We start from the raw sequence: 25,698 nt of genomic DNA, 5'->3' as shown, positions 1-25,698 counted from the left end.
GACACATGCGCACCCGACGCAGCCCGGCACATCTGCAGACTGACGTCAGTGTGCTCTGCCTCCGAGGAAAAGCTGCCAAAATTTTCTACTGCTGCAATTCAAGTTGGCTGGGGGCCGGTAGTGAGATCTAGGGCTACTTCAACAAAACTTTGCTGCCCTTCCTGCTCCTCTTGTCTTCTTTTCTCCTGATACCTTTTGATGCTCTTCACATGTTATTTGCATAGCAAAGGCACTAAGCTGTCCAGGAAGAGAGGGCACCACTTCCACCCCCAATAAGTCTTTTTTTTCCCTTCCTTCCTTTCTTTTTTTTCTTCCCCCCCCTTTTTTTTTGGAGGGAGGGGGTGCGGGAGAGAAAGGGGGTTTGCAAAGGCAGCATCTCAGGATGATAGCCTGGATGTATTGAAGGCATCTCTTTTTCTGCCAAATCGGAAAGTCCGTTCTCTAAAGCCCGGGTTAGCCAGACTATAGGGTTTTATTCTGGCTGCAGAATAACTAACTCACTGCTGTGGCTTTGCAAAGGGGGGCAGAAAAAAAAAAAAAGAGGAGAGGGAGTACGTGAGTCGTCCAGTGCAATCTCTATTGTTTGAAACTTACTTTTTATCAGAATTTGAAGATGAAAACGGTAAGGAAGACTTCACAATATTCAATGAAACCTTTTTTTTTTTTTTTAAATTAAAACTTGTGCTTTGCTTGTCTTCCGAATAACGCGTAGGAAACTTTTTTCTGTGTGGTTTTTTTTTTCTTTTTTTTCTTTTTTTTTTTTTTTTTTTAAATGGCAATGAGTGAGCTTGACTGAACTCATTTTACAGATAGAAATCTTTTAACTCCAGACTAGTTGGGGGTTGGAGAATTCTGGGTCTTGCAAATATTTTATGATGCAAAAAAATATACGTTTATTATACAAATAGACATGTTTTGTGAAGTATGACTTGATGATGATTTTTGTGGTCTTTAATCACCAAATAGTAATCGGGAAAGTAATAATGATGTGTATTTTAATCTGATTTTCAGTTTTCTTAAAGAAAAACCTTCTGCATTTTATAGTTTCAAGTCAGTGTCTTAAGTAGTCAGACAAGTGCATATTTTATGCCTGGGCTCAGAGGGCAGAATTAATGTGGTAGCTATAGTCCCGATGCTCTAGATATGTTAAGCTCTTAATAGGCTAATCAAAGAGATGGAAATGTGTGTTTTTGATTTACTTTTGGCCACTTGGGACGTGCTAGACTCATAACCCTCCGGAGCCTTGAATATCGGGTATGTCTGTATATATGGTATATGGGATCAAAGTTCAGAGATTGGGGAGGGGTTTGTGCTGGAGGGTTTATTGGAAAGCTGCCTTCAGATAATGTGTACTACAATTCCTGTCTTTGGTAATTTCTTTCCTTGTTGTACTGGAGGCAAAGAGAGCAAGAGAGTGAGAAAGCGCACTGAGAGGGAACAAGAGAGTGAGTTTCTTACTCTTGTTTTTATTTGAGCTGCCGGTGCAACGCGTTTGGGCCAAATGCCAACTGTCTGGGTCACACGCGTTTTATCCAAATAGATTTAGCGCTGCTGTCTGGAAATGGGCTGCTGAATGTTAACTTTAGGATCAACTCAACCAGGGCAGCTCAGACTGTTACCCTCTGTCTGGGTGAAGTGGGATGGGGGTGGGTGGGCGAGGGTGTGCAGAACGAGGGAGGAAAGGGGAAACTGAACTATTGCTTGGAACTTTTAAAAACACACTGGAGTGTGATTTCCAACATATTCCTTTAGGTTCAAATTTCTTGGACAATTTTTTTTTCCTTTCCTTTTTTAGCTTATGTTGATTAGACTGAAACTTAGATGTGTGAATGATAGCTCTCAAAATTCATGACAGAGAAAGAAAGGTAACATAAAACTGGTGTAGTTGAAATTGAGAAAATTAATTTTGAGAGATAATTGTTTTCCTGTGTTTCACCAAAGTGGTAGCTGCAGTTCTGGTTTATATTAATTTAGTGTTTATATGTGATCATTGGTGTTTTGGGCTTTTAAGGAATAGCTGTAGAGGCAAATAAGTTGATTTCAAACAAATCAACTTCATTCATTTCTCACAAATGGCGGCAAATGAAATCTGTATGGTGGTATTAATATTTTTGTGATTCTCAAGGGCAAAAACCTCTACCCTCAAGACCTGAAATACTTTAATATTTTTCATGACTGGGCCAATACGTGTAAGATTAATTCCTACTCTTGTCTACTCTTACCACTTCCTCTTCATTTCCTTGGCAACCATTAGTAACTACTAGTGGATGGGCCTCTATGCCAAATCTTACCCTACGTGTGACTTTCGTGAGAGAATAAAGAGAGTTAACATATTAAGAGAGTTAGTAGCACATTCTTTGGAACATTTGGTGGGGGAAGAGTAAAAGGTGGAAGAAGTGGTTAGCTCTCTTGGTTCTACCAAAGGGCATAGCTGATTATCAACATTTTGAGCTAACGTCAAGAGAAAAAGGTGTTTCTGTTTTTCAGGAGAGAAGTTATAATACGGATAACGTATATTTAACTTGCCATCTGGAAAAAAACAGTTTGGGACTATATGTAATTTGGGCCTTGATTTTTGTAGAATAATATTTTGTATTTTTGCTTTTGGCTTATTTGCTTTTCTTGTTAGTAAGTTTTAAGTTTCTTTAACTGTACCTTTCCTCGGAAACCAAACTTGCAAAATTTATATCTGATCTGGAAACTTTTGTACTTCAAGCCTTGGCATATGGTAGGTGACAATAAATATTTGTTGAGTGAATAAATGGAAAATGAGATGAAAAGTTAATTTTCACATATAAAAATTGAGTACCTGAAGGAAGCATAGTATTGTTGCTTCCTCTGTGAAGACGAAATTGGCTTTAAAAGAAATATCCAGAGTTAAGATGAATGAAAGAAGTCGAGAAGGATGTTATACATGTTCTTTAGCTCCATAATGATAGTTCATGAAAGGAAATTGTTACTTGGCTACTCCTAGATCATTTGAGTGGGAAGTAAAGATGATAGAGGAAAAAGACAAGTAAGTACCCTTCAACAAGGGCAGACTACTGAGGGAATCACTAAAGTGCAAGTTGTCTGATCTTATTTCTACTTAGTGTAGCTTTGATCCATGGAAGCTGTTAAATGATCCCTTAACTCTACTGGTTGGTGCATTTGTCTTAGGGAAAAACGCCTATGTGAAATCAATGTAAAGTGGAAGTTTTGATTCTGTTTTCAAATTTAAAATAGTTGTGAGCCCAGTTACCATGACTTAAATTCTTTACTGTTTGCTCTAAAAGACAATACAATCTAGTTGATTGATTCCATCATCATATCCAACCATTCCACATTTAAGGGAAGGAGGAACATGAAACTATTTTTGAAGGAAGGCTTTTGAAAAGTGATGAGTCAGATAACAAGGCGAAGGGGACTAATATTTATTTAACCATTAAAATGAAGTATGTGAACACTTTACATCATGTGTAATCTAGGAAACATCTCATCTATAAAAGTTAAGTAACCTGTAGTCAAGACAGGACTCAAAACCTTTGTGCTTTCCACAGCTTAATGCTTCTGCTGTACAATGTAAGGAGTTAATGCATTATGATTTCTGGGTAATTATGTACTATTTTAATATCAATCTGAATTTTGGAAACTATATCTGGATACGTTAGTACCTATACATATTTGTTTATGATGTCCAGATTAACTTCTTCAGTAGGTATCAGAAAGTAGTTTCACCCTTTCATTTTTATTGTGTAGGTAACTAAGAGTGGTTAGATATGGTAGTTGTTGTTGATTTTAGTTGAACTTGAGCCCACTCGTTTACTTATTGTTAAGTTTCCTCACTGGCATTAGAGGCTTGAAAAATGTGGGAAAGGAAGGAAGGAGTGAGAAAGGAGAAAGAAACTCCAATTTATTGAGTGCCCATGTGCCAGATACTGTAGCTTGTGGTGGAACCAAGGCTGTAGCTCTGGTTTGTTTAACTTCAAAGCTCCTGCCCTTTCTATTATGCATCAGTGCTCTTTTTACTGCAGGTCCTTAAATCAAATGTTAGTGTACTTTTGACCAGGTAGTTACATACTACCTTTTCTTTCAAGGCTACTGGCTTACTTAACTTGGGCATTTATAGGACAGTGCTAGTAATGTTAAGAGTGGAGGTTAAAAAACTGTGAAGAGCAGGAAATTTCTCAAGGGGAAAAAAAGAGTTGTTCCCTAAACCCAGGTAATTATATTGTAAGTTTGTCAGTTTCAGAGCCCAGGAAAATAGGAAAAAAGGATGAATGTGATTCAGTACAAATCTGTCACCACTACTAGAAATTAACTCGAATGTGTTAATTATATATTCCTCTTTAAAGGAAGATTAAAGTATATGAGGGACTCACTTAATGTCAGACATTTTTATGTAAAACACTCAAGTGATCTGAAAAAAAAATGAAGAGTAAATGTTCATGAAGCAACTGTTAAGGAGCTGGAGACTGTACATAAGTAGGTTGGGAATCAAGATAACTGGATTTTCTTTACCGTTGACCCTTGAACAACACTGGTTTGAACTGCAAGTCCACATATATAAGGATTTTTTTCAATAATAATACTACAGTAATACACTATCCTTGATTGGTTGAGTCTGTTATGGAGAAACCATGTGTGTAGAGGGCCAACTGTAGGTAATATTCAGATTTTTGCAGAAGGTCAGTACCCCTGGCTCACATGTTGTTCAAGGGTCAACTGTGTTGTTATTGAATGACGGTGTGATTTAATCTCTTTATAAATTCTTGCCTGTGAAAAGACATATACTGCCTGTTGTTTTGCCTAAATCATTGTAGAAGAAATTTTGAGATGAAACAGTTATTGTGTATCAAGTTGCTTAAAATTTCATGTTAATTAACGTATCATTTATGAATATCTATTTTGATACTGGTTGTATGCAACTGCTATTGTATATTTAAGTTACAGTGACTTAAAATGGAAGCGTGATATAATAGAAAGAATTTAGACTTTAGAGTCAGATAGTCTTATGTACGACTCTGGGCTCTGCTGTTTTCAAGCTATGTGGCCACTATGAGCTTCAGCTTCTTTACCTGTAAATTGGCAGCTGTATTAGTTATCAATTGGTGCAAAGAATATCACCATAAACTTAGTGGCTTAAAACAACACACATTTATTAACTAACAGTTTCTGTGGTTCAGGAGTCTGGGCATGGCTTAGCTCTATCTTGTGCTTCAGAGTCTCTCACAGGGCTGCAGTCAAGGTGTTGGCAAGGACTAAGGTCACCACAGAACACTTGATTGGGGAGGCATATGCTTCTAAGCTCACATATTCAGGATTTAGTTTCTTGCAAGCTATTGCATTGAGGGCCTCATTTCCTAGCCAGTGGTTATCTGAAGGCTGCTCTCAGTTCCTTGCCATGTGAGCCTCTCCATATGGCAGTTTGTTTCATCAAAGCCCGACAAGGGAGTCTACTGTTAAGATGAAGTCAGAATCTTTTGTAATCTAATCATTGAAGTGACATCCCCTCACCTTTGCGGTATTATATTAGTTAGGATCAAATTACTCAAAGGAAGGGGGTTACAGAAGGGCATGGATTTTAGGAGGAACGATCATTGGGACCATCTTCCTGACACAGGGACAATAATACCTGCTTTACAAGATTGCTGTGAATATTAAAAGAAGTAACATATATTTAAAGTTCTCTTTATTTTTGGACCTGACCTTAAACTACCTTTCTAGATATTATTACCTGTTAGTCTTCTGCATAGGAACCAAACTTACTATTATTACTAATAATATTTTCCATTTTTTTCTTTCCATCTAGACTTTGTGGACTCTGTTTCTTTAATTTGTAATGGTTGCCCCCAGAAGTTTGACTTGTGAAATTCTGTTCATCTTCCAGAGTCTATCTGAAATGTTACTTTTTTTCATAAACTTTCCTTCACCCATCAGACTCAGAAGTCATCTCCCTCATCTGATCTCCTCTAATACCTTTTATAACTTTATTATGGCATATATCAGCCTGTCTTGAGTTTTTTCTTTGTTCCTTAGATTATGAGTTCCTAAAGGGCAAAGATTGCGTCTTAATCTTTTCTTATCCCCATGTTATTATAGCATCATTTTTAAAACATTGTAAAACAACAGTTTTTGATTAATGAATTAGTTTTTCCAAGGTTTAGCAGTTTAATAATTTATAGACACAGATGTAAGGAACTTTAAATGGTTGTGGTTGTTTTATATGTTGTAATAACAATATTTCTAGCACTATAGGGAATGAAGTATTCCAAATAAGTTAAGTTTACAGTTAATCTTAAATATCCTTTAATATCCCTAAATTGATTTTATTTTAATCACAATTAATTCATTCATTTACTCATCCATTTTTTTCAATCAACAAATATGTAAGGATTTATTATATGATAATCCCATGTATTAGGGTCTTGGGATGAAAATCTAGTATCTTTTGTATACTTCTCTGTCATAACAATAAGTTACATTATTAAAAGTAATTTAACCTTTTATTCCTGACTCAGGCATAGTATTTTGAATATCAGATATTCAGCTGTACCACAGTCGTAATATACAATATGAACTATTAAGCTACATAAGGGCTATTTGTCTCTAGCTCCAACTGTATTGCTTGGGCTTCTAAAACTACTTTGTAGTTTTTCCTCTTTTTTTGTCACGTTTGTGCTTTTACTGAGCTAGTTTCTAGTCCCTTTGTTATTTTCTTATTCTAAAGTGCTATGTGCTAGGAAATTAGGTAGCCAAGTATGTCAGTGTTCTGTATAAAACGTGAATTCATGGACTCTGAAATTGTAAGTCGAAAGAAAAGTACGTGAGATGGGACATGAAATCTGTTGTGATACCTGAATTGAATTTTTAAAACTTCTTTTCAGAAAATGAACTACTTTTCTTTACAGTTACATTCTAGATAGTTTAAATTGTCTCATATGTGTTGCTTTATGAGTCATAAAAGACTTCCAGATAAAGTCAAGGGTTACAGTAAATATGGTTCAACTTTTCAGAAGTTTAGTTTATGCTACTGAGTTTTCACAGACAGCTGCTTAATGCCACTGTGTATTTGTAGATCTACTCTGTAAGAAAAAAAAGATAGGTGCCTCATAAAGCAACAAATCAATCTCTGGACAGCAGTGTACTGAAAAGCATGTTAAGGAATGCAATCACATACTGTTTATCACTTTCACAAAATTATCTTTGTAAAGTCAGCCTAGTTTTTATTTTATCAAAAGGTTAGTCGCTATACCCATACATTGTTATCTTCAAAGTTTTAAAAAGAATTTTTATAATCCTCTTCGGGTTCCTTCTTTGATTATTAAGTAGCTTTGGCATTATCCTGCTAACCATTTAGGTTTCTAATTTGGTATTTAGTCTTGTGAATGTTTATTTAAACTATAAAGGACAACAATGGTTTGATTTAATTATGTTATTTTGTAGTATGTCCTTTGGCAAGCATTCAACAATATAGATCTGTCCATTCAGAATATTTTTCAGTTAACTTAAATTTTTTTTTTCTAGGTTAAAAAATGGCCATACTTTAGTGACTAATCAGCCTAATGCTCTGCTTGTGAAAATTTTACCATCATTATCTTTTTCATTTTGGACTGAGAAAATGAATCCAGATACAGAAGAAAGTACGGGATGTTGGAAAAAAATACCCGTTAAACAGTGGAATATCTAATAACTAATCTGCAAGAAGTATTAAAGAAATAAAATTGTTATGCTTCGATTTTGGCATGGTATTGACTCTCTAGCGCATAGGTAGCCCTCTAAAAAATCATCCAGTTTTCTAAATTATGGAAATTTTGTGGAAGACGTTGACCTGGATTTTGAGCCTCGTCATGGCTTCATCGGAATTTCATAGTGACCACAGGCTTTCATACAGTTCTCAAGGTAGGATTCCTGCTTTTGAAACTGACAAAAAAAACGTTGCTATTTATCTTACAAGAAAAGACTCTGAATATTTAGTTTGGATGAACGTTTTCTTTGGGATGTATGCTGGTAGGAGTGGAGGCCTACTGTGTCAATTCAGTGCTGGTTTCATAAATGTTAATGACGCTAAAAGAGTTTGTTTAACTTGTCCTACTAGTATTTAATATCCAGTGCATTTTAGAGTTGACTGGTCTTTCTTAGAAGATGATACACCTAGGCCTCTTCCTCTGAATTCTAAACTTTAATAGGGTTACTCATTGCCAGTATTTACAGGCAAGGTCATGTTCAAAAGGAATCCAAAGGTTTTTCTTGCAAAAGAGCAAGAAAGCAGGCAAATTCTGATATAAGATCCTTCTAATATGGACCCTTAGTGGAAAAATGTGTTTCCAAACTTAAGAATTCTGATATAAGGACTGGAAACTAGATAAAAGAGTAAGAGTTATAAGAAGTTCAACTTTTCAGATTCTAACCCATAGGTCCCTATAATTTTAATCTGTAAAATTGAACTTCATATCATAGAAAAGATCTTAACAGAGGTCCCAGGAGTGAAGGTCATTTTGTTTTCCATGGACCAGTCCAATTCTTATGGAATTATTGAAAGCATACCTTTTGGATTCTCCTCCCATGAATGTATAGTTCATTTTTTTGGTGCTGATGAGCCAGATTTTCAAGGCTATTATAGATTGATGTATGTATCTAGAAGTCCATATGTACAAAATGTGGCTCTCAAAGTAGATCAACAAAGCCATAGCATTTAGTATAAACTCTTATTTATGAGAAGTGAAATAAATATTATTTTTCAGTTTTTTTTCCATTTGGTCATGGTTTCATGGGAGTTTATATTTGTGGATGAACTTCATGTGTAGACAGTGAAGCAATTTGCAGACATTTGGTTCCACCTTAGTGATAAACTTAGCTAAAGGAAGATGTGGTTAAGAAGGTAGATTGGTAATATTTAGTACACCTAAGTGAGGAAAATATATTTAATAGTCCTCTGAATTTTTTGTCAATCTGATAATTATTAAACAACTTTATTTTGATATAGTATACATACCATGTAATCACCCATTTAAAGTATACAATTCAGTGGTTTATAGTATATTCACAGAGTTGTACAACTATCATCACAAGCAATTTTAGAACATTTTCATTACCCAAAAAAGAAACTCTGAAATCATTAACAGTCACTCCCCAGTTCCCTCCAAACCAACTTACCCCCAGCCCTAGGCAACCTCTAACCTATTTCTCTCTGCAGAGATTTGCCTATTCTGTATATTTATATAAATGGAATTCTATGTGACTGGTTCCTTTCACTTAGCATAGTGTTTTTATAGTCTTAGATAATGAACTTTGATTATGAAGGCATTCACGTCATACCATGTATCAGTACTGCATTTCTTTCTGTTGTAGAATAATCTGTTGTATGAATATACCATGTATTATTATAACAATAATTATTATTGTTATAATTATTATTCATTTGTCAATTGATGGACATTTGGGTTATTTACCTCTTTTGGCTATTATGAATAATGCTGCTATGAACATTCATGTACAAGTTTTTGTGTTGATGTACATTTTCATTTCTCTTGTAAAAATACCTAAGAGTGGAATTGCTGGGTCAGGTGGTAGTTCCATGTTTAACTTTTTGAGGAACTGCCAGACCGTTTTCCAAAGTGGGTGCTGTATTTTACATTGTGACTGATAATTTAAAAAAAAAAGAAAAAAATTCTACAAGACCGTAGAGATTCTATATAAACTATTTTGGATAACTTTCATAAACATATTTATCTGAATGAAATTCTGTTCTTTTACATATGTGTACTTTTCACTGTTTTTTGTTTCAATATAAAATATTCATATTTACTGTAGAATTTAGCTTTTAGAATTCATGTCTTTAAAATTAGATTTAAAAAAGAAAAATAGCCTTTCAAAATAATTTTAGAATTTTTTTTAAGGAATGGAATATTTGGAACTTAATTCATTTTGAGATTTTAAACTTCTGCTCTTTCGTTTTTGTTTAATATAACATTTTTTGTCCATACCTCACATATAATGATACATAGTTTTAAGCAATATAGTTGTTGTTTATACTGCTACTTCTTTGTTCTGTTAAATTTTCTTTTCTTCCATGTGTTTTTTCTGGATTCTCTGCCTTGTGATTACAAAGAGGAATTCCTGACTTATCTAGAACACTACCAGCTAACTATTCCAATAAGGGTTGATCAAAATGGAGCTTTTCTCAGCTTTACTGTGAAGAATGATAAGCACTCCAGGAGAAGACGGAGTATGGACCCTTTCGATCCACAACAGGCAGTATCTAAGTTATTTTTTAAACTTTCAGCCTATGGCAAGCACTTTCACCTAAACTTGACTCTCAACACAGATTTTGTGTCCAAACATTTTACAGTAGAATATTGGGGGAAAGATGGACCCCAGTGGAAACATGATTTTTTAGACAACTGTCATTACACAGGATACTTGCAAGATCAACATAGTACAACTAAAGTGGCTTTAAGCAACTGTGTTGGGTTGGTAAGTAGATGTTATAATTTTAAATTTCTGATGGGAAAATAAATTCACAATATAAATGTCTTTCCTCAGATTAATAAAATATATACATATATATACATATATATGTGTGTGTGTGTGTGTGTGTGTATATATATATATATATATATATATATATACAGTTTATCTAGGGAAGGTAACATTCTAAAATTTTTTATTTTTGATAATCTTTTTCATAATGTTTGCACTGACTTTTCAAAGTAAGAACAAATTTTAAAACCCCATATTATTAGTAGAAGAATGAATGAAACCTCACGTTTCCTTTTAGAGTTACATTTTTCTGTTCAAATAGGATATCCTTAATGCATATAAAAAACTCAATCATTATGAGGAGCTTAAGGGTATTGTATGTATGTATGTATATATTATGACAGGAAACCATGACATGGATTGCCTCCTTAGGTCTCTTTCTATACTATCTTTCTCTGGTAATCAACATAGCTTAAAATTACGTATGACCTACTTAATGTTTATAAGTTCTTGAAGGAAAATCTTTTATATCAATGTCTCTTTATGAAGTAATTTTCCCTATATTTATCTGAAAATTGATAATAAATCTTATTTTACTTAGAAATTGGATTTCAAGAGTATAGGTTCTAGCCTGGGCATTTGAGTCCATTCTAGTCTAATGGTAAATACATAGTTCAAGGTGGCACATAGTAATGGTTGTAGAACAAAGCATGTTCTTCTACTTCTGCTTCCTCTAGTTCACACTTCCTTTACTGCTTTTATCCCGTTCAGGCTAGTATAGATGTTTCATTAAAGCTTTATCTGTTTAAAAGAGTACACACATTTTGATGCTCTCAACTCACATTTTCAGAAATTGTTTTTCTTCCTTACTCTATCACATCCATATCCTCATTTTTACTTCAGTATAAACAACTACATAATTAGAGTTGGGTTTAAATGGTTCTAAATTTGGAAGGAGTTTTACGAACCACCCAGTGGAGAAAAATTTTCACTATAGGTATACATAAGAATTTGCTCAGATTATCTATTTTCTTTAACTATTAATAAGTCAAAACGATTACTTAGATTTTAATATTTGGGTTTAATTCCTATAAAATAGACACATTGAATACATTCCTCTCTAGCTTCTTTCTCTATAAGCAGTGTTAAGCTTTATATACAAAAGAGATTTATCTTTTTGAATAAAGATAAATTATCCAAAATAAATCTGTTTTAAAACTTCTTACATGTTAAAATGACATTTGCTGTTAAGTACAATAGAAAAATACTGTTCCTAGTCATTGACCAAGCTCTTTGAATTTGGCATTAACATTAATTATTGCCATTGATAATTTTAACAGGGTGGTGAAATGAACGGATTTGAGATTTAGGGGAAAAAAGCTAATTCTATTGTGAGATTTGAGGGAAGAGGAGTGATTGGAAATATGAAGATGAGTTAGATCATGTAGGAGATAATGAAGGCCTATAGCAAGACTATGGCCCTGGGAATGGAGAAGATAGAAAGAATTTGAACCACATTTTGGTGAGAAAATTTATAGGATTTGTGTCATTAATTTTTCTTCCCTGGCATATAGTACATAGTAGATATTTAATAATATTTTTAAAAATTGAAATATCATTGAACTGGGTGTGGGATGAAGGAGAGAAAGTAATTGAAGTTTATTGAGGTTTCTCTTTTTGATGAGGCTGTATATGAACTTACTAGCAGAGAAAGGGAATGGTAGTAGAATGTTGGATTAGAAAGGAAGATAAAGAGAGTGATTCTGATATAGTAAATGTGAAGAATCTGAAGAAATAAAGGTTAAAGATGTCTAGTTGGCTTTTGGGAAATATAGCTCTGAAATTTAGAAGAGAATTTAATTCTGGAAATAGTTGAGAATTGCTGATATAAGTGACTACTGATGAAACGGTGAAAGATGTTGATGAGGCAAAAGTGAGAAGGTTGTAAATGGAAACTTTTCTATACTTAAGGGGATAGCAAAGTGTCATTCATCTATTTTTCATCCTAATTGAGACTTTCTGTGTGTCTTATTCTCTCTTATTTCTATTCGTTAACACCTGTTTTACTTTGCTTCCTATTGAAACTGCATGGTCCATGTTGACTCACTTTTTTTGTTGTTGTTGTTAATTTTTATTGGAGTATAGTTGCTTTACAATGTTGCTCGATCTAGGTGTGGTCTGCCAGGTTTGTCCACTAGTTACTATTTCCCCTTGGCAACTAATAAGGAATTTGTAAGCAGATACTTTGTGAGCAGATACTATGTAAATATCCTATTCTTCATCTCACTTTTACCCACCAGTTTTAGTAACCCTCGCCTTCATTCTTATTTTATATCATGTTACATTTTTAATCAAATGGAATATGTAAACAAGTTTTTCTAAAATCCCACTTTTCTAAGGCCCCTTTTAGTCAATTCTGTTTTTAATTGTTCTATATAAAATAGTTTTCAATGTAGAGATCGTTAGTGTTTTCTAATCATACTTCCTTACCCATAGTTTCAGTTTTACAATGCTTGCACCCCTCAAAGGAAAAAATTCCTAACATTATAATCTATCAGTTGTTTAAAATAATGTTACTTTTTAGTTTGCTTTATATTTGAACCATTGCTTTCTTATTTAGGTTTTGTTTTTCTGGAGTTTCTAGTTAGTTTTATTTTGTCTTATTGAGGAAAAAAAAAATGATTTCTTTACCAACGGATCAGTTTCATCCAGTTCCTTAGTCCTTATACCTATTGCTTGGAATATATTCCATTCTTCTTTGGAGGCATTTTTCTTGGAGTGTATGGGTTAATTAATTTCTTGAGCTATTACACTTCTCTCATCTTGGGATTTCTTTTTTCCTAGGTTAGTTCCACATCTTCTTCTTTCTGAGTTTACATCCTGGTTTTGTTGGAGAACATCTTCAAGTAATTACCTCAGAAAAGGTGCCTGAGAAGTAAAATTTCTGAGTCCTTGCCTATTTGAAAGTGACTTTATGTTACCCTCATGTTTGGTTAATAATTTAGTTGGATATAGAATTCTAGGTTCAAAAATAGTTTTCCTTCAGAACCATGGATGGTAGAATTGGAAAAGGGAAATATGGGGTATCAAATTTATCTCTATGGTTTTATATCTTAGGAAAAGATTTAAAGAGCTAAAAAAAATTGGCATTGATACATTTTGGGTGGCAGATAGAAGTCTGCTTCTTGTTCTTTTCCTCTTCTTTTAAAAGTTTTTTTTTCAATATGATATGCTTTTCTCCTATCCTTCCTGTTTCAAGAATTTTATAAATAATGTGGTAAGCTGTGGGTCTTCTTTCCTGACCCCTATTTTGTATTTGATGGGTGATTTCAATTTAAAGACCCTCCTTCAACTTAGAGAAATTTTAAAAAATATTTCCTTAGTGATTTTATCTCCTTGTCCCTCACCACCCCATTCTGTAATTGGTTTTCTGCTTCTCTTATCTCTCTTCCCCCCTTTTTTTTCTGTTCTAAGTTCTATGAGATTTTCCTACTTTTGCTTTCTTTTTCTTTAATTGATTTACAAATTATAGCAGTCATATTTCTAATTTTCAACAGATCTTTCCTGCATTGTTTCTTTCTTCATATTTTGTTCTTATTTGATGAAAAATGATTTTCTTCTATCTCTCTAAGATACTAAAGACTATAAACCTAGTTTTAAAAGACCAATGACCCCATTAGACTTTCTATTCATTTAGTTAAGTTCATAGTTGCTTCTCTACTTTTTCCATTATTAATTCATCCATTCACCAAGTGCTTATAAGTACCTACCATGTAACAGGCACTGTTCTAGGTGCTAGGAGTACAACAGTGAACAAAACAAGAATCCCTGTTATTGTATAGCTTGCATTCTAGTGGAGGAGATACACAATAAGATAAATAAATAAAAATCATAATATGTTGGATACTGATAAGTTCTAATGTAGAAAAAATATTGAGTAAAGACCTTAAAAGAAATGAGGAAAGGAATACTGACATCTGAGAGATAAGATTTCCAGGTGGAAATCTTCAAGTACAAAGGTCTGATCTGAGAGTGTTTGAGGAACAGCAAGAAGACTACCATGGCTAGAGCTAAGTGAGAGAGAGGAAGAGTAATGGAAGGTGAAGTTAGAAAGGAAACTTGAGGGCCAGTTGTTAGGTTTTAGAGGACACAGTTAGGATAGAATCAATGATGATTCCAAGCTTGGGGCCTGAGCAGCTAGAAGAAAATAGCAGCCATCACATGAGATGAGAAAGACTCAGACATTAACTGAGATGGAAAAGCTTAGGAGGAGTAGGTTGGGGGGTGGTATATATCATAGCTTCAGTTAGACATGTTAAACTTGAGATATTGTATAGGATGCTGGGTATCCAAGCCTGGAGCTCAGGAGAGAGATGTGTGTTATGAAGTTATTTTGGGGGTCATCTATATAAATATAAATGACATTTAAAGCCAGGAGATTATGTGAAATTGCTTAAGGGAGAGTATATATAGAATAAATAAGAGGTCTAAGGACTGAGCCTTTGGGTGCTCCAAGGGGTTAAGGAGGTCAGAAAGATGTGGAAGGGACAGCAAAGAACAGTGGAGTAAGAAGGTTGAAGGAAAACCAGGCAAATATCCTAGAAGCTAAGAGAAGGAAGTATTTCAAGGGAAAAATGCTGCTGAGTCAAAATAACCAATCATTGAATTTATCAGTGAAGAAGTTATTGATGACCTTGGCAAAAGCAGTTTTGGTGAAGTCATAGTGGGGTTTGGAAAAGAGGCAAAAGCCTGATGTGAGTAGGTTTAAGAAGGAATGGGAGGGCTTCCCTGGTGGCGCAGTGGTTGAGAGTCCGCCTGCCGATGCAGGGGACACGGGTTCGTGCCCCGGTCCAGGAAGATCCCACATGCCGCGGAGCTGCTGAGCCTGTGAGCCATGGCCGCTGAGCCTGTGCTCCGCAGCGGGAGAGGCCACAACAGTGAGAGGCCCGTGTACTGCAAAAAAAAAAAAAAAAAAGGAATGGGAGAAGAGTTAAGAATATATAGACAATTATTTTGAGGACTTTTGGAAAAGCAAGAAATGATCGGTTCCTGCAGGCAGAAGTAGGAGTCTTTATCATTTTGTTTTATAAAAATGAGAATGATTGTGTAAAGAGAAGAGAAATTTCTGGAGTGAATTCTTTGATAGGCGAGAAGGGATGAAATCATCTACATAAATCGAATAATTGTTCTTATCTAGGAGAATGGACAGTTCATCCATAATAACAGGAAATAATATAGAACATATGGACATGAGATGCAGGTAGGTTGGTATTTGCGGTTGTAGAAGTTTGCAGCAGGTTGTGTGCTGTTTTCTATTGGAATGGAAGATGGAAAGATGAGGTGTTAGGGGATTAAGTAGAGAGGAGAAAGTATGAAATATTTATCCCAGAGAGCAGGATACTGAATGAACTAGAGAAACATAGTATAATTGCCATGAAGCGTCAAGGACACAGTTGAGATTTGTGATGATGGATTTAAAGCAAGACTAGTCTAAGGTAAGATGGACAAGTTATTCAAAGGAGAGGAAGCCAAGGAAGTGAGAGGACAGGGATTGAAGAGACCATCTATGTAAGTAGTTCTTAAGCTGGGGTCTATGGATAGAATTCAGGGGGTTTGTTAACTGGAATGGGAAAAATTTCATCTTTATCTTTACTAATTCTTAAGTGAAATTTAACATTTCCTTCAGTTAACAATATAGGTAACAAGCCAGTAAAGTAATAGCAGTACCTGTAACTTTGTCTTGATAGAAATGATATTTTCATATCATGTTACAGTTTTTGCAGGTCCCTTAAAATATTATTTATGTTAATCACTATTGTGAAATTATAGTAGTTATTAGATCTATTGCAAAGCTTCTTATTTAAAGAGTTACAAAAAGGCATATGTATTACTATATTACATTTTTTAAATATTTTGATAACTGTATTTCATTATAATTGGTTTTATTTATTATCCTATATATTTCTTTTGCATTTAAGATATTATTCTGAGAAGTGGTCCCCAGGCTTCACCCCTAGACCTTCAGAGGGATTCAGGGCACGTGCACACACACAAATTTTAAGAACCAATTATATAAGAAGATACTGAAGTCAACAATTATTCAGGAGTGGTATTACAGAGGGTGACAGTGACCCAGAAGCTAAGATCTTTGAGGAATGAGGAAAGTGACTTTGGGTCAGTAGATAACTACAGCTAGCAGAGGGAGAAGGTGATGGTATGGGATTTGAAGGTGGTAAGGTTTTTTCTTTTTTTGGAGGAGAGAGGGATAATTGTTTAGAAATGGCAATGAGTACAAGAACTCTTAACCCTACCTCCAGGTCCAATAGGAGGTATGTAGGAGGGAAAGTAGCCACCATTCCAGAAGATTACAGGGAAGAAAGAATGTTATCTAGGGAGATTCAGGTTTTTGTTTGAGCAAGATGAAGTGTATAGGAGATTTTGTATATAATTGACCTTGAGTTTGAGAGGGTACAGCAGAAGTGTTTTAAATGGTGAAGGGGGAAGTAGAAGATGGGATCAGAAAACATGATGTACTTAACCATATGGGGAGTAGAATCCAGGGGATGGACCTTGGGCATTTTGGAGGGACTGGCATGACAAGGCAAGGGGGCATGATGAGATTAATCCTGATAGTCCAGAGGCCAGCAGTGTAGAGGTGAGTGGGGATGCTGAGGGAAGTGGGAGTAGGGCTCTTGCTAGGCATGCACAGATTTCTGGGACTCCCACCTAACTCAGGTCCTCTATCATCTGGCCTCCAGCTCCTTTCTAATCTCATAATCATTTTCCCCTTCCCTCCCTTTAGCCAGAGTAGCTCCTTGCTGTTTCTCAAATACTGCATGCCTGCTGCTACCCCGTTGCCTCTGCACTTGCCATTCCCACTGTCTGATCTGCTCTTTCCCAAGATATGTTTGGCACGCTCCTTCACTTTATTCAAGTTTCTGTTCAAATATCACCTTATTATAGAGGATGTTCCTGACCATCCTAAATAGTTTATATAATTCTCTGTGTCCTCTGATGACTTTCTGTCCTCTTACTGCTTTATTTTTCTTCTTGACATTTCTTACTACCTGATTGATTATTTATTTATATAATGAATGAATGACTTTTTTCTACCTCTTCCCACCAAAATGTAAGCTCCATGATAGAGCCAGAACTTTGTTTTTTTCACTTTTGTATTCCTACCACCTAGAACAGTACCTGCCATGTGATAGGCACTCAAAACATACTTGGTGAATGAATAGACAAAGTTAGAAGCACCCCTCAGGGGACTTCCCTGGTGGTCCAGTGGTTAAGACTCTGTGCTCCCAATGCAGGGACCCTGGGTTCGATCCCTGGTCAGGGAGCTAAGATCCCACATACAGCAACTAAGCCCACGTGCCGCAACTAGAGAGCCTGCACGCTGCAGTGAGGACCCAGCACAGCCAAAATTAATTAATTTTAAAAAAACAAGAAGAAGCAACACTCAGAGGATAAGGGAATTATAGTGGCTAAGAGTCCAGTCTCCAAAGATAGTTGAGTGAATTTGTTACTTAGCTTTGCTCAGTGTAGGTTTCTCATCTGCCAAGTAGACCTGATAGTAGTACTTACTTCATAGAGCTATTAAGATTAAATGAGATAATGAGTGTAAACATTTTACAGAGTACCTAACTCTGGATTTTCTTCCAGGGCCTTTCCGTTCTTGAAATTAGAGATTTTATTTACTTACCAAGTTTCTGACTTTGTTTTTCTCCAGCAACCTGAGTTTTTTGCTGAGGACCTTTCGACATCTTCTGCCCATAGTCCAGCATCACATGACTTTAGTGCTCTCCCCTTTCTGGGCAGTACTCTAGACACTTATCAAAACTTCTTATACAAGCCCTCTCTTCTGCATGTGCCCTCTTTTCTTCAGGAGCCTTGCTCAGTTTGCTATTACTTTGTTAATCTTGATGGTAAAGTAATTCATGATCAGGTATTAGAGTTTGTTACTGGCGTATTATATTATTCCTGTCAATATTTGCATTTAATTTAGGGACTAATATCCTAAAAGTAAAGCAAACAGTGGTGAAAATAATGTGAAGTGACTAGGTCTGCTTTTTTTTTCTTTTTGCGGTACGCGGGCCTCTCACCGTTGTGGCCCCTCCCGTTGCGGAGCACAGGCTCCGGACACTCAGGCTTAGCGGCCATGGCTCACGGGCCCAGCCGCTCCGCGGCATGTGGGATCTTCCCGGACCGGGGCACGAACCCGCGTTCCCTGTATCGGCAGGTGGACTCTCAACCACTGCGCCACCAGGGAAGCCCTAGGTCTGCTTTTTTGTTTTTTGCATTCTTTAGCTCATTTCATGTAGGTGGCTGCCAACTTCATCTGTAAGTTAGAGCAACTCTGATTATGTCTTATTTTTCTTTCCAAGCATGTGGTACTTAGCATGAATTTCCCTAAACAGAATCATAGAGGTTTAGATTCAAAGGGATCTTAGAGATTATCTGGACCAGAGGTTTTTAGCTTTTTTTTTCTTTTTAAATCGGCAAAATTCTTTTCTCAAATGAAATGTTATGTGGAAACTTAATATATAGATTAATAATAACACAGCTGATTCCTAATCCCAGGGATCCAAGCCATGTAGGTCTACCTTTGTTGTCTGGGGCAGTCCCCTAAGGGCACTTCCATGGAACCCTTAGGGCTCCCTAGAGTGCTGTTTTAAAACCACTAATTTACACCAACCCTTTCATTTTTCCAGCCGAGGAAATACGCTCAGAGAGTTTATGTTTTATCCAGTGTTACAGGGTAAATTAGTTGGGTTAAGAACAGTCCTCACATGTGCCATTCTTAGGAAAACACTATTAGACAAGGATGGAAGTTCTTATTTCTGATGTAGATAACTTACTATCTCATTTCTTTTAATCAGCAAATTTTATTTGCTGTATATACTACATACGAGACATTTTCTGTGGGTGTAACTGATACCAAGAAACCCTTTCTTTAAGAGAGCAAATAGTATGGTTGGGAAAATAAAACATGCAGTTGGAAAGTTATACCAAATTTAAATACAGATTCAAGACCTGAGATGTAGCAAAGCATAATAGAATTAATTAAAAATAAATGATACCAATAATAAGCTCTGTTGGAGATCAGAGGAGGCTGATGCTACTGCAGCTGGACTCAAAAAAAGTTTTAAAGAGGAGCTATGACTGAGCTAAGTAGGACTTGGCTAAGTAAATAGATGTAAGGCTATATAATACTGTAAATAAGAGCAGAGCTTTGTGGGAATACCAGTGCCTTCACTTACCTCTATATAATGATGGGCAGGTTCTTAACCTCTGAACCTATTACTTCATCTACAAAATGGGGATGTATGGGACATATATGAATTAAGGACATATATACTGGTGTAACACAAAACTTTAAATGGGAGTAGTTTATCACAATAGTTTATTTCTCCCTTATGTGTGTCTAGATTGGACAGCTTTCCATGGGGTCAGTCAGGGACCCATGTTCTTTCTCTTTTGGCTTCCACCTTTCCTAGGTCTTTTCTCAGAGAGAGTAGAGAATTCCACTGGAGAGGTTCTCGGGGGGTGGGCCTGAAAGTGGTATATGCTCTGCCTATTTTCTATTGGCCAAAACTCAGTTACAAAGCTATACCTAAACGCATAGGAGTCAGTTAAGTTGTGTGCACAATTTGGAAAGGAAATAAGTCTTAGTGAACATACAAGAGGTCTCTGCTACCTCACATCGTTATTGGGAAGATTAGAGGAAATAATGTATGTGTTATGCTTAGTACAGGGCATAGCATGTAAAGGTATTTAAACATCCTTTTTAAAGAATAGGAAAATTTATATAATGTTTTGCTGAGTATAGATAATTCACTAAATTTCTATTAACATGTGTTTTAACCTCCTTTTTGGAGAGGTATCAGTTTATTTTTGACTCCTGGTAATAATACTAATTAATATTTAAAATGATTCTTCTTGGTAAATTCTTTGTTTCTTTTTCTTTTAGCATGGTGTTATTGCTACAGAAGATGAAGAATATTTTATTGAACCATTAAAGAATACCACAGAGGACTCCAAACATTTTAGTTATGAAAATGGCCATCCTCATGTTATTTACAAAAAGTCTACCCTTCAACAACGGCATCTATATGATCACTCTCATTGTGGGGTTTCGGGTGAGTGTGGGACTTTTAGAAAGTATAGTCTTGTATTGCCACTTTCTTCTGGCACGTAAGGTAAGATTAATAATAAAAGTAAACAGGAATTTGAGTAATTAGAATGATAATGTCCAGAGTCCTCTTAAAATATGTCACCTATTGATAGTTTTAAGTCAATTTTGGAAGCTCTTAAGAAGTCCGTAAAATACAAACCTGTGTAAAATTTGATATTTTTTTCTTAGAAGGGGAAACCTTATTTTATCCAGGTAATAGTTACAGCTTTCATGCACAGGTGTTCCATAGTACTCTGTGCTGTTTGGTTTGCCTGATATTTTTATGCTAGTGGTAGGAATCTAAACATTTGAATAAGACTTGAAGAGTCTTAAAGGTAGTATTCAAAGATAGTGTTAGTTAGAGTACTATAGAAATACATAATAGGGACAACAAACCTAGCCTTTAGTGGTCAAAGAAGACTTCAGGGAGGAAGTGACTTTTAAGCTGAGGGAGTAATGGGTAGAGTGTTCCATATAAAGGGAATAGCATTTACAAAGATTCTGAAACAAAAGAGAGAATGTCACATTCCAGGAACTGACAGTTCATATAACTGGATATTAGAGAAGGGGTGAGATTCATAGTGGTTGGGGGGGAGTGGTCATGAGAGGTGAAACTGGAGAGATAAAAAGTGGCCAAATCACAAAGGGCTTGTAAACCACTTCGAGGAGTTTACCTTCAGTATACTGGAATCCTACTGAAAGGTTTTATGCAGTAGAAATCACAAGATCAGATTTGGGTTTTAAAAAGATTACTCTGGCAACCATATGGAGACTGATTTAGAGAAGAGAAAGACTAGGGTAGGGAGTTAGGAGGCTGTTTAGTCTAAAGATTAGAAAGCTTAGAGAAATAGAGGATATAGCATAGCATAGTAGAAGGAACATGGGCTTTGGCATACTTGTGGACAAATTATCCAACCTCTCTGGGTACTCCTTGCAGCACACATTAGTTACTCAGTACAATGGTAGCTATCATTATTATTGGGATGACTTTTTCTAGCATTTAAAGAGCCACTATATTAAAAAAAAAAAAAGGAGTAGATTTATTCCATGTAGTTCTAGTAGCTGGAACTAGGAGCAGAATATTTCAGAAGGAGATTTCAGCTCAATACAGAGAAGAGTTCACCAACAAGTAAATTTAATAAAAAATAGAATGGGTTCAACAGGTAGATTTGTAAAAATGGAATGGGTTGCCTTGTGAATTAGTGAATGCATCACGCTCTTGTTTCTTCTCTGTATTCTTATAGGCTCTTTTACTTCTGCTTCAAGTACAATTGTTCTTTGGAGTTCTCATTCTCCATACTCTCTTCTTGAGTCATCTCTGAGGCTTTTAATTATGAGAGGTTCTTGTTGGTCAAGAATAATTGGTACTAGAAAAAGGTCACTTAAAGTGAATCTAGTTGAGGCATGAAATACAGTGTCATGGTAAATAATGAAAAAAGGTTTGATTTGTCTTTGAAATGAATAAAGAAGCTAAACATTATGGAAATAGTTTATCTTATATTTAACAAAATTTAGGCTATAAGTACAACTTTATATAAATTTTTTTAAAACTAGGATTCATATATTTAGCTGTTTATTGTTATATAATTTTCCCACCATTTTTTCCATAACATGATGTTTAAAGATCACCTTTTGCAAAAATATTTAAAGATTTCATCATGTTCTGAAAGGTATCTCTTAACTGTTTGAGATTCAGGTTATCCTCTTTTGAAGTGCCTATTTCGTTACTAACTGGTATTTACCAGGCAGAGCCTTATTTTTCAATGGTTTAGGCATGAATCAGGCAGTTCTCCAAATCTACTTTTATTGCCATCATAGACCACTGTAATGACTTTCTATCTAGTCTTCCTATCTCCAGGTTTGTCCTTTTCTGTCTTTAGTCAAGTCTATCTCCTAATTCTGGCTTACACACCTTCACTGGCTTCCCAATAGTGGGATTATAGTAGTAGCTCCCTAAATTCCATGGGAATGTCACTAGATGTTATTGGGGAAAAAAATCACTTTATGTTTAATAAGTTTGAGAAATGTCTGGTTAAGAACTACCTTAATTGTGATACTAGCTCAACAACGTCGTTCAAGTGAGATATGCTGTTATAGGCATACACATTGCCAGTTAATCTGTTAATCAGGAACTCAAGTTTATATCAGAATATAAGATATGAAAACCCTCTTGACAGTGGGTATTTTTATCTCATATTCAAATATGAATTTTCCCATTCTAATTAGATTTAAGCTATTGATTAAAAATTTTTTATGAGAGTAATATCTGTTCTTTGTAGAAATTTTAGAAAATACAGGATAAAAAGAAAAATAAAAAAGAAAATGAAAGTTGCTCTTTTACCACCCAGAGATAACTGAATGTTCTTATAGTCTATTCATATAGATATTATTTTGTCTTTATACCTGCATTATCTACTTATGTATTTATTAAATAAATATTAATTTAGCATGCATATGCAAGACTATTCTCAGTGCTGGGATGCAGCAACAAATAAAGCAGGAAAACTCCTTACTCCAAGAGATCTTATATTCTAGTGAGGAGAGACAGTTAACTAAATAAGCATTTAAACAAAACATAAATACATGGCCAACCGTCAAGAAGTAGTAAGTGAGTAGTGAAAAATAAACCAGATCAGGGACTTCCCTGGTTGTCCAGTGGTTAAGAATCCGCCTTCCAATGCAGGGGATGCAGGTTTGATCCGTGGTCAGGGAGCTAAGGTCCCACATGCCACGGGGCGCTAAGTCCTCGGGCCGCAGCTACTGAGCCTGTGCGCTCTAGAGCCTGCACGCCACAGTGAAAGATCCCTCATGCTGCAACGAAGATCCCGCATGTCGCAACTAAGACCCGATGCAGCCAAATAAATACATAAATATTAAAAAAAGAAATAAAAATAAACCAGATCAATGAGATAATTTTGCATGTCTGTATATATTAAAGATATTTTGAGATTGATCAAAAACTCAAAATTATATTTCAGATGACAGAGATCTATGTACTTGGCCTTGGGGGAAAAGTTCTTTATTGTATATGTTTGTGGAGGAATGTTTTCTTTAACATTCAATACTCAATCCAAAATTAAACTGAGCAAAGCACATGTAATGAGTATCATTTGAACTACTAATCTCTATTTTGAAACAAAATAAAACAAGTCAGTTGTGTATTTTATTTTAGACTAAAAGAGATATTCATTACAGATCATTGAACTTAACATTAAGCAGTCAGTTGACAATTATAAAACATAGATATTGTTTTGTAATGATCTAATCATGCGGGAAAGATTTTAATCTTTAGAATGAAACTAAAGATGTTACCTTTTTAGATTTTATTCATTCAGTATGCATGTGTGTATATTACATATATTTATCAGACTACAAATCTTTTGAGTATAACGATTATATCATTTCACTTATGAATGTCCATCAAAGACACTGTATATATATATTTCTGATGGAGCAATAGCCAAGCAAACTAACAATTAAAAAGCTAAAAAGTTGAAAATTGTGAATATGATGATAACAGCAGCTACCTTATACTAAATCCTATCAAATGAGAAACACTATTGCTAAGTGTTTCTGTTGCCCAATCATGGTCTAATTCTTTATACAATACTTTAAATAAAAATAAGGAGAAATTGAATGAGAGTGAAAATTATCAAAATAATGGAAATTCTATCCTGTATTTAGACATTTAAGCTGTCCAGCCAGAGGAAGGAGAAGACTAGGCATGATTTGAATACATGAGTGGTTTCATGATCACAGAAAACTGAGCAAGAGAAATTGGAGTAATGTTAATGCAGAAAAGATTTGGCTGTCTTATAACGATATTACCACAAACCCAATGGCTTAAGCAATACACTTTTATTATCTCACATTTTCTGTGGACCAGGAATCTGTGTATGTATAGGTTATTTATTTAACCTCAGCCAGGGCTGGGTTCTTATCCAGTCTTTACTGGGGAAGAATTCACTTCCTCACACCCATGGTTGTTGGCAGCATTCAGTTCCTTGCTGTCATAGGACTGAAAACTAGTTTCTGGCTGGTTGTTTGCCAGAGGCCACCTCTGGAATGTACAATGTACAATTCACCAACTTGGTTGTTTCCTTCCTCTAAGTCAGCAAGGGAATGACTTTAGTAAGATGCTACAATATTATGTAACATAGGTATGTAGTCGTATACATGTAATCATGTACATCCCATCATCTTTCCTGTCTTCTGTTGGTTGGAAGCAAGTCACAGGTCCGGCTCATACTCAAGGGAGGAGATGAGGACACAGGAGGTTATGGGAGCCACCTTAAGAGTCTGTCTGCCACAGTGGTCATAGGGGAATACTCACTGGCTGTCTTGGGGATATGCTATTGAATTAAGAAGTAGTATATTTCTGCCTCTCTTCACCTTTAGGAATAAAGACACTCATTTAATTTATATGAGTTTCAAAAGTATTTGACTGATGCTTCTCATGGTCATTTCCATCTCTTATTTCTTAAAATTTATAACTTCTCTCAAAGTAATTTTTAAAAGGGAAAGACTGAAGAAAAACAGTATAGTGCCACTTTCTGTCAAGTAGATTATATAGATTACTCTAACTTTTCGTAACTAAATTTTTCAGTAAGTGGTGGTTAGAAAGATTTCCTGTTCAATATAAGGATATGAAAGTGAGGTATACAGAGGACCTGTACTTGCTCAAGTTTATTAAATGAAGATGAATATAAATGAGGCAAGTGTTTACAAATGCCATAGTACTAAAAGGTTTCCTCTGTGCTGAAGGACCAAGTATCTAGAAATCAAAGGATAAAGCTGCAATCCACACTGAAATGTGGTTTAAAGTGAGTTATGTCGGAATCATTGTCTTTCAACTCTCAGTCTAATGCCATTGACCTCTAGGTTATGGAAAAGGAATACTTTGGGTACTTTGTCAGGATAAATATTTGTAGAATACAAAATTAAATGAAAAAGATAATTCACAGCCTTTTAGATTTGAGATTTCTAGAACAGTATAGAATTGCTCTATTAAGATAGTTTAATAAAAGCATCTTACTTTAAAATAAATGCTCAAAAAGCAT

At 35.3% G+C, this 25,698-nt stretch overlaps 1 protein-coding gene across 1 annotated transcript in view; it reads left to right on the top strand.

Moving 5' to 3' along the window:
- Positions 1 to 25,698, top strand: part of ADAMTS6 (ADAM metallopeptidase with thrombospondin type 1 motif 6) — a 276,006-nt gene that overhangs the window by 4,973 nt on the left and 245,335 nt on the right. The window contains exons 2-4 of the mRNA XM_079916157.1: positions 7,507 to 7,881; positions 10,091 to 10,455; positions 20,435 to 20,603. Of these exons, the coding sequence (XP_079772283.1) occupies positions 7,785 to 7,881; positions 10,091 to 10,455; positions 20,435 to 20,603 (631 nt within the window). The 5' untranslated portion in view covers positions 7,507 to 7,784. The remainder of the gene's footprint in view (positions 1 to 7,506; positions 7,882 to 10,090; positions 10,456 to 20,434; positions 20,604 to 25,698) is intronic.

This window comes from Stenella coeruleoalba, assembly GCF_951394435.1.
Source record: "Stenella coeruleoalba genome assembly, chromosome: 3".
NCBI classification, from domain to species: domain Eukaryota; kingdom Metazoa; phylum Chordata; class Mammalia; order Artiodactyla; family Delphinidae; genus Stenella; species Stenella coeruleoalba.
This window is presented reverse-complemented; position numbering and strand designations above follow the sequence as displayed.